The 10,222-nt window shown below is 42.2% G+C and overlaps 1 protein-coding gene across 1 annotated transcript in view; it reads right to left on the reverse strand.

Moving 5' to 3' along the window:
- Positions 1-9,462, reverse strand: part of LIMS1 (LIM zinc finger domain containing 1) — a 148,259-nt gene extending 138,797 nt beyond the window's left edge. The window contains exon 1 of the mRNA XM_054701400.1: positions 9,348-9,462. Within this exon, the coding sequence (XP_054557375.1) occupies positions 9,348-9,379 (32 nt within the window). The 5' untranslated portion in view covers positions 9,380-9,462. The remainder of the gene's footprint in view (positions 1-9,347) is intronic.
- Positions 9,463-10,222: the final 760 nt, after the last annotated feature.

Genomic DNA, 10,222 nt, shown 5'->3' on the forward strand with positions numbered 1-10,222 from the left:
AGTCAGGCCTCTGGTTGAACACCACTATGACTGACATCTCTACCTCCTGAGCTCAATAATCATCTGAGTGGTTCTCATGTCTTAAATAAATAACAATACATCTACAATAACTGTTAACAGATGAAATCCTCCTTTAAGTTAAAGTCTTTAGTTAAGACTTTTAACTTATATATTTGCACACGAATAGTTACAAGATAATGTGCAATCCCTTGCTAAAGTGTAATTACATGCTCCCCCCCCAACTCGCACCAAAGGAAAAGGCAAGTTCAGATGGAGCTGTGAAAAGATGATATAAGCTAAAGAAAGAGCAGTAGGAATTAAAACTGGGTGTGCTGATTGGGCATGCAGAGATAAAGCCTTGAAACCTAGGAAAAGGAGTAGGGAGCAGTCTCTTCTTCACAGAGACATGCATTGAAGGGACAGGAGGTTCTGCAGGGCACTTCAGTGTGAACTTGAGCTCTGTCACTTGGTGAATTCTTAACCTCGGGAGCTCAGTTTTCTCATCTGTAAAGGGGGCATAAAACCCTGACTTTATGGTGTGGCTGCGAAGGATAAATCTGTTACATAAATGTTTAACATCTATAAAGTACTTGTGTCAAAGCAGGTAATTAATAAAAGATGGTTATTACTAAGAAAGTTTCAAGAGTGGCCTGGCAGTGAAATGAAATAATCAAAACAGGGATAAGGAAACATCATTTGAATTTCTTTCCAAGTCTCTGTGGATACTGGGTCTCTGCCACTAGTAGGCTGATAACGCTGCATAGTTAAGTCAAACCAAAAATGAAGGCTATCGTCTTACTTACTCAAGGTTTTGTGAGTCTATTCAAACAATGTCATAAGCACTAAACAGACCCAGTGTGAAGGAGAAATAAAGTATTTTGAAATCCAGTTTGTTTTTCTTCGGACAACTTAAAAATTTGATTTAGACATCCCTTTATTCTCAGAGATTACAGTTTGACAGAAAAGACCAGACAGGGAGACAGATGGATGGCCATAATACAAAATAGAAATTTATCAAAAAAACCTTTTAAGTCAAATTCTTTGGGAAAAGACACAATATCTGAATCTCTAATTCCCCAGCACACAATGGGACACAATAAATCTTTCAAGAATGCATTATTTTGTGGGGAAAGTCACAATTTTGCCCCAACTGCTGAGTAGACAACACAGAAGATGGCTAGTGCAAGACAAGTGTGAGCGATGGCACTGAGATGGGAAAGCACCAGATGTTTTCTGAAGGTGACAAGTGGGTTAATTTAATGAAACAAAAACTAAGGGAACAGAGTATGAAGGCTAAAGAAGGGCTAAGGTCAGATCAAAAAATAGCATTAAATTTTGACTTTGATAGGCAGTAAGAAGTCTTAACGCCATTTTAAAAAGAGGAGTGATAGGATCTAAGTGGTGCCTTAGGAAAATCTGGAACCAAGATAAATGACAAAACAGTAAAGCTGAAAAAAGATTCTCAAGAGACCATGTTTTAGTAACCTTTTCAATCTCCTCAGTTACATTTACACTGTACTTTTGCATATTAAAAAAGCTGTTAAATCTACTGCACTGAGGAGGAGGGACAACCAACTGTGGCAGAGGAAACAACTGCCCACCCAGTGTCCATTCTCCCTCTCCTCCTAACTGTATCAACAAGATGGACTCTATGTAGGATAGCAATGTATCCAGTTCTAAAAATTAAAAAAAAAAAAAAAATCAAAAAACCACAAATCAAAACAAAACACAACCACTACATTTCCCAGTGAGAAATAACTTATAATCTAAGCAGTTGGTGATATTTGTCACTTGTGTATCAGTAAGGAAGCCAGTTCACAGGAAGATCTCTTAGACTGTGCCATGCAGGGCTAGTGTATACACCGTTGAGTGAGAACCCAGGTCTCTGGGAGAAAGAATTATAACCACCAGCACATGTGCTTAGGAATAGGCCATTCCCAAGAAAACAACATATAAAAGAAAAACTCTGGAGAGTGGCATAGATGATGCTTATAATGGGATAATTTGGAGGCAACATTAATAATTTCTTCAGATACCTCCAGAATTACTACGATGGGGCTCAGATGTAAAATCTCACCTCTCAAGGCATTTACAATATAGTGTGAAAGATGAAAAATATGTAATAAACTATAACAATTTTATTTGAATGAAATAATAAAGCCAACTAGTGTGTTACAATAGAGGAGACCCTGTTACCTCTCCAAAGTCTGTGTTAACTCCCTCTGTGGCCTAGCATAAACCATTTTCCTCTCTAAGTAACTCCTGATCTATGAACAGTTTAGTAGGGGAACTTCCTGTTGGCATAGGGGTTAAGTCTCAGTGCTATCACAGCTGTGGCCTGAGTTCGATCCCCCACCAGAGAGCTAAACCACATATGATGCAGGAGACCTCTCCTATCTTGCCATTGTTCCCCTTAGCAGTGTATTTCAGTAGAGCCACCTGTTCTGCTCTCCATTCTGTTCTGGTGAATCCTCTCATCCCCTGCACCTCTGGTCTACACTCCAGTTCTTCTATGCACAAATAAGTAAATAAATCTTTAAAAAAATTAAAGTTTAGTAAACTTTTCACATATGAAGTCTTTTTTTAATGTCTAACAAATTTCTTAGATCTTCACATTACTGTAATTGTATTTTGAGTTCATGCTAATGGATAAAGCACATACCATAAAAATACTACCATATCCCATAATCCTTTTAAAAAGAAAGATCTGCACTTCATAAACATTTAATGAAAAACAGGAACACACAAAAAATTATTTGTTCCACCTCACTGTTTAATATGCATATGGGTTTCTTTTTTAGTATTCTCTATAAAGTCTTCCCAGTCTTAAATCTGTTATGATCATCTGAAAGCTAATCAGGACCAGGGTGAAAATAAAGTCATTAAGAAAGAAATAAGAAAGGAAATAATAAATTCAACAAGAACATCAATTACAGTTATCATTAAATGAGCATCTAAAAAGTTCCCAACATGATGTTAAATCTTTTACAATTATTACATGCACATGGTTAAAAAAACAAAAAACTACAAAGACATGCAATGAAAAAATTCCCTTATTCTGGAATCCTAAAATTTCTAGATTCCTAAACTTCCCCAAAGGCAACAATTATTAATTTCAATTGGATCCTTTCAAATGTTGATACTTGCCATCATATTTAATTTTCACACTCTCTGGGGTAGATGGTATTAATTTATAAATTAAGAAACTGAGCTTTAAAGAGATTATCTGGGCAAAGTCATGAGTCATGAAGAGACAGAGCAGGAATTAGAACATGGGCCCAATCAACCATGCACAAACCCATTCTACACGCAGGGATCTGCCACAGAAAACACTGGCAGATGTTCAAAGTGTCTGCAATAACAAAAAAACAGAACCCCAATGTCCAGTAAGGATTGCTATTATCTATCCATTAAGGACAGGTGATCAATCATACATATACTGTGAAATACTATGCAGCCATTAAAAATAAAGTTAAAAAATTCTAAATCCAGATATGTGATACAGGATAATCTCCAAAATAATGTATTAAGTTTAAAAAGCAACATCCATAAATAGGGAGTTACTGTTTCATGGGCATAGTATTTAAGCTTGGGATGATGAAAAAGTTCTGGAGGTGGGCAGTGGTAATATTCAGACAACAATGTGATTTATGTAATGACAACATATGCAAAAAACTGTTATATATTTTTTACTACAATTTTCTAATGCAAAAAAAGGCAACTGCAAGATAGTATAACTATAATCTCATTTTTGTACAAATAGAATGTACGTAAAAATGTTTTAGACTTTATCTTGCCAGACATTTTAGCAAGGCTCCAGAGTTCTAGGTTTGCTAACACACATAAAACACACTATTCAGATGTGATTTAACTGTAGTTTCCCAGCTCCTACCTTAAATGTCATGGTGGGCTCATCAAAATCCAAAATAAGCTCTAACATTAAAAAAAAAAAAAAAAAGTAGGAAAATGCTGATCCTCTCCATTAAGTTCATGTGTGGAAATGTCTGGTGAGGTCAGGAAAAAAGAAGAGATGACATCATCGGTGTAAGGGGAATAAAATCCCCAAAGCTCCAGAAAGCAAAGTATGTGGCAGAGGGTAATACAGCTCTTACACCTCAAACACCTTATAATGAAAGTTTTGGGATGACAATGTGGCAACAGCCCAGCATGTAATGAGAATGGTATTCCTGTGGGTGGGAAACCACAGCCTAAGGCTCTAAGCATAATTACAAGAAATGGAAAGTTGACAAATGGTTTGAGAAGTTTTTCCTTCTATTTAAGGACAATGCCAGCTAAGAATATAATCTGTACTGAGATTTAGTTAAGTGAATATCTGAAAACAAACACAACATTATTGAAAGAAGAGACAGTAAAGCTGTTCTTGATGTAACCGTTCAAGTTTCTCTGACCCAGAGGAGGGTCAGGAAAGCCTTCTCTTGGAGAATAGGAAAGTTCACTCACTGTGCTCACAATCAGAAGAGCACTCCAGGAGATGGCTACAGGGGTTACAAAAAGGAAAAGTATGGGGATAATTTTTAAAAAATCAAGACAGCACAATCTTGATAGTTAGCAGTAAGTCTACAGGGCACAGGATAATCAGCACTGAAGGCTTTTTCCTCTTCTGCTTACTTTTCATTAAAAACAAAGAGCTCATGGGCCTCCCCGGTTGAGCCCTGGGTTGTGAAGCTGCCCGCAGCCTTTGCAGCGCCATTTCCATCCCCAGCTGCTCCCCAGCCGAGGAGGAGGGTCCCGCATGGCGCGCAGACCTCTCCTGCCACCCGCTGCTCCCCTCAGCAGTGTACTTCGGTCCTTCTGCCTGCTCTGCTCCCTGCTCTGGCTCTGGTGAATTCTCTCGCCCTCCTGCGCTTCTGACTGTACCCAGTACTTGTATAAATAAATAATAATAATTAAAAATAAATAAATAAAAACAAAAAGCTCAATTTTCTCAGCATACATACAGGCACAGAGCACTGAAGTTTTATGAAGATATTCATGGCTATGACATTTTCACTCTTCACAATACTGGTCCATTGTGTCAGGGAAATCCTTAAGGGCTGAAAGTTGCTTTTTCCACTGTATTCTTCAAATCTTAGTTATGAAGTTTTTTAAGTTAATAATAAGTTATTAAAGCTCCTCAAACTAGAAAGCACAGGTATAGCTGCAGCTTCCATCATCGTTTAGGACTTTTTCATTAACAGTGGTTCTCAAGTTGTGGCCCTGAAATGCTGGGAAAGAGGAGTGTGTCTCCAAGGCAGTTTCAAGAGGCCTGGGAAATCAAAACTACTTTCAAATAATGTTTAAACATTCTTAAGAAGCTGCTGTAGCCATTTGCACTGTGTTGACAGTTTCACTAACAGTGCATAAGTAATAGTGGGTACAACTGCTGGTCTCTTAGCACTAATAAAGGTAGTGGTAGTATAATCAAGTTCTTCACTTCGGTATACCTGCAGGAAAAAAAAAAAGCCAATTTCTCTTTTAGGTGTCCTTGATGAAAAAGATACAACCACTCCCAGAAAAGTCCATCAATTTCTAAAAAGAAGAACATGAGCTGGTGGCACAAGGGTTAAAGTCTCTGCACTATCAAGCTGTGTTCAGCCACTGCATCATGAGTTGGATCCCGGGATCCCCACCAGGACCCACATGGTGCAACAGACCTTTCCTGACTGGCTGGCTGCTCCCCTCAGCAGTGTATTTCAGTCAATCTGCCTGTTCTGCTCCCCATTCTGTCTCTGGTGAATCCTCTCATCCTCTATACCTGTTGCCTAGACCCTAGTTCTTTTTTTTTTTTTTTTTAAATAGAGGCATGTTTTATTTATTTATTTATTTGTTTGTTTGTTTGTTCATTTATACATGCACTGGGTACAGTCAGAAGCACGGGAGGGTGAGAGAATTCACCAGAGCCAGAGCAGGGAGCAGAGCAGGCAGAAGGACCGAAGTACACTGCTGAGGGGAGCAGCGGGCGTCAGGAGAGGTCTGCGCACCATGTGGGACCCTCCTCCGGTGGCTGGGGAGCAGCCGGGGATCGAACCGTCGCGGCAGAGGCCGCGGGCAGCCTCGCAACCCAGCGCTCAACCGCTGCGCCACCAGGGAAGCCCTAGACCCTAGTTCTTGTATATATAAATAAATAAAATAAATCTTTAAAGAAAAAAAAGGTGAACATGGCATTACTATACGACTGACAGTTGCACTTTTGGACATTTATCCCAGAGAAAGGTAAAAGTATATTTACATAAAAACCTGTCCATAGGGCCTCCCCTGGTGGCGCAGGCGGTTGAGTACCGCACTGTGAAGCTGTCCGCAGCCTCTAAAGCTCCGGGTTTGATCCTGGCCAGCCGGTGAGGGTCCCACATGGCCCAGCAGACCTCTCCTGTCACGCCTGCTGCTCCCCTCAGCAGTGTATTTGATCAGTCTGCCTGTTCTGCTCCCCGCTCTGTGTCTGGTGAATCCCCTCACCCTCCTGTGCATCTGGCCTGTACCCTGGTTCTTGTATAAATAAATAAATCAATCTTAAAAAAAAAAACCAAAAAAAAAAAACCTGTCTAAAGATGTTCTTAGCAGCTTTATTCTTAAACAGCCAAAAACTAGAAACAGCCCAAATGTCCTTCAACAGGTGAACAAATAAACTGTCAAACACCTATACCATGGCATACTACTCAGCAATAAACACAAACAAATAATGATGCATGATGCATGTAACATCAAGGATGAATCTCCAGGGAATTAAGCTGAATTTTTAAAAAGTCGATTCTTAAGGTTATATACTGTATGTTTGCACTTAAATAACATTTTGGGGGTGACAACATTTTAGAACTGTTGAACAGATGAGTGGTTTCCAGGATATAAGGAAGAGTAGGAAAACATGATAGTGCAAGTGGTTATGAGGGACCTTGTGATGACAGAACTAACTGTTCTATCTTGACTGTGGAGATAGATCCATTTACTTAACAGCTCAGCTAAAATTACACATATGGAATATACATGCAAATGAGTATAAGTAAAATTGAGAAACCCAAATATTACTCTTGATACCTTAGATATTACTGTTTGTATCCAATTAGGCATGAGTAATAATATACTATGGTTTTACAAAATGTTACCAATGGGGGAAAGTGGGTAAAAGATACACCAGATCTCTCTGTATTAGTTCCTATAACTGTGTGGCAATCGACAATTAACTCAATAAAACTTCTATTAAAAAGTGTACATCTGTGTTTATAGCAGCATCATTTCACAACAAAACCATGAAGCAACCAAAGTGTCCATCAAAGGGATGAATGAATAAACAAAACAAATTGTCTATAACTATAATGGAATATCAGTCAATTTTAAAAAAGAAATTCTGACATGATTCAACATAGGTGAACCTTGAGGAATTATGCTAATAAAATAAGTCACATACACAAAAAACAAATACTGGGTGATTTCACTAACATGAGATACCTGAAAGTCAAAATCAGAGACAGAAAATGGAACATGGGTTACCAGTGGTGGGAAGTTGTTTAATAAGCATAGACTTTCAGTTCTGCAAAACGTAAGGTTATGGTGACGATGAGCACACAAATGCTCATGTGACATATGAAAGTTAAAAAAAAAAAAGGTAGGGGATTGTTAATGGAAAATTCAGAGAATGGAAGGAGATGGGATCAAGAAGGGACACTAGATGAGGAAGGGGTTCAAGCATCTTAAAAGCAAACTGTTGTAATCCTTAGTTATACAGTCTACCCACTGTATCGTTATTCTTTATATTTTACATATCTAAAAGTTTGTATGACTTAATAGTCAATAATCTTTAAAAAAAGAAAAAATGTCCTAGAAACAGTACAAATTATTATTAAAGCTTGATTTTGACCTTTCTGTTACTTGTGATGAGTAGGAAGGTATGCATAAAGCACTTCTGCTGCATACCAGTGTGGGTGTTAAGATGACTGCCTGGAGGAAGAGCACGTGTCACTGAGTAAAGAGCTGAATTAAATACTTTTTTTATGACACACCATTTTTACTGGACAGAATAACTGACAAACTGTTTTTTAGGCCTGTATTTGGCAGACATTTCTTTAAACAAAGTGAACCTATCACTTTGAGAAAAACCATTGACAACAGAATCCTGCCAGCGATAAAATCAAGTTTCAACTGAAAATGAGAATTTTGGAAAACTTATAGCCACCACCTTGAATATCACAGCTTCACAAAAATAGAAGACTTTTGAAACTAATGAGAGGAATGAAATCAATGGTGATAATAACAAATGTTATTTAGTGATCTTGTATAAGTAAAATGTTTCAGCATTATTGAACCGATATTTTCCAAGTGATAAACATGTGATATTACAATGAGAAATAAGTCCATTTAAACTGCAAGAAAGACCAATGAAATTTTTTTTGTTGCAGTAACATTAGCATACAACAGTGCATAGGTTTCAGATGTACAGTTTCTCTCTTCAGCAACTAAAGCCAATAAATTCTATGCAACAGTGCGAAAAATTCATTGGTAAGGTAGGACTTCAGATTTCACACCCAAAGCAATCTTTAAGTACTACCACTTAGCTAGTTTTGGTGCAATAACAAAATATACCCACAATTATTTGAAAAATCTATTAAAATATTCCTCCCTTTCCAACTACCTAACACCAACTTTTGTTCATACAGTTAAATCAAAATGTATCACAACAGACTAAAAGCAAAGCAGCTAGAAAAATCCAGCCGCCTTCAATGTAGTATCATGGCAAACATTGGAAAGGTCTGCAGACTGTAAAAATGCCACTCGTTGCACTAATTTTTCTATATTGGAAAATATTTTCATTAAAATATGTGATGTACGTTAACTTATCATGGACTTACTGTTTATACTGCTAATTAAAAAATATTTTTCAGTCTCAGTTTTCATTTTTAATAAAGTATCTGTAGGTAGAACCATCATAAGCAGAATTTCTTTTCTAGCTTTAAAACGGGTGCTAAGACCATGACGTCCGAGAAGCGCTTGCCCACAGTGTACCCCGGCTGGCAGGATTTAAATTATTCACTAAGGAAATACTGGCTGGTCCCGCGCTCTGCCACAGGGAGCGAGTGGCCGCCGCACAGCGCCCTCAGCGCACAGGACACGTCGACGACACCCCGAAACCACCGCCCCGCAGCAGCCCGGCCGCGAGGCCTCGGCGCGGGGCCCTCCCGGCGCGGGTCGCCCAGCCGGACGCCGTCCCGTCCCGGGACGCCCGCACGCCTCGGCTCGGGGCGGCCGGAAGCGCCCGGGAGCGCAGGCCGCCCGCCCACGGCCGGGCCCGGGAGGAGCAGGCCGAGGGCGAGTCCGCGCCGACGTGGCGGGTGGAGAGTGGCGGCCGGGTCCGGCCTTACCTGTTGGTCATTCCTGCCGCCACGCCCAGCATCTCCGCGCCGTCGGCCACCGGCCCTCAGCACCTCCGCTGCCCGCGCCGCGGCAACCACGTCCTCCGTCGCCTCTGCGGCCAGGCGGGCGGGCCACGCGCAGGAAGGGAAGGCGGGCAGGGGCGGGGAGATGGCCGCCTCCCGCCCAGAGCCGGCAGAGGGGCGGGCTGGCCGCGCGGGGGCGCGCGCCGGGAGGAGGCCGGGCGGGGAACGCGGGGCCGGGGACGCGAGGCGCCGGCGAGCCCGCCCCGGGCCTCAGGCCCCGCCCCCTCCGGGCCGCCTGGCCTGGGCCCCGCCCCCGGCACGGACCCGCCCCCGGCCGGTCTCGACGCACGTCGTCCCGACCCCAGCACCGCCCGGCCGCCGGTCTGACCGCGGCCCCGCCCACCCTTGTTGGACCTACCCTCCCCGCCGGCCCGCCCCAGCCGGGGTCGCCAACCCGCTCCGCGCGCACGCCCAGTCGACACCGCCTTGCCCGCCCGCGGCGCGCGCCCCGAGCCTGGCCTGAGAGGCGTGTACGAAGGCCGGGCGGGGTCCCAGAGCTTACCCGGTAGCCCGGGGCTTGCTGCCTCCGGGGTGACCGCATTTTAAGCCTCCAGCTGGACCGTGTAGCTCTAGCAGAGGTCTTTGGGACCAAGGTGTTGCGGCGCCCCAAGGTGCGCCCAAGAGCCTGGTGAGATGCTGAGGAGACTGTGAGAAGGGGGTGTCTAGCTCACCAGGCTTCCGGGAAGGGGTCCTTGTCTAGACTGGGCACCCCAGAGGTCCTGTACTGCAAGCCTGCCACATAATGGGCTGCTCCCTAGGATTTTCACTGCTTTTATAGGAAGACAACCTTCCTTTGAAAC

Source organism: Talpa occidentalis, unplaced genomic scaffold, assembly GCF_014898055.3.
Source record: "Talpa occidentalis isolate TD23 unplaced genomic scaffold, MPIMG_talOcc4v2.1 talOcc4.5, whole genome shotgun sequence".
NCBI lineage: Eukaryota > Metazoa > Chordata > Mammalia > Eulipotyphla > Talpidae > Talpa > Talpa occidentalis.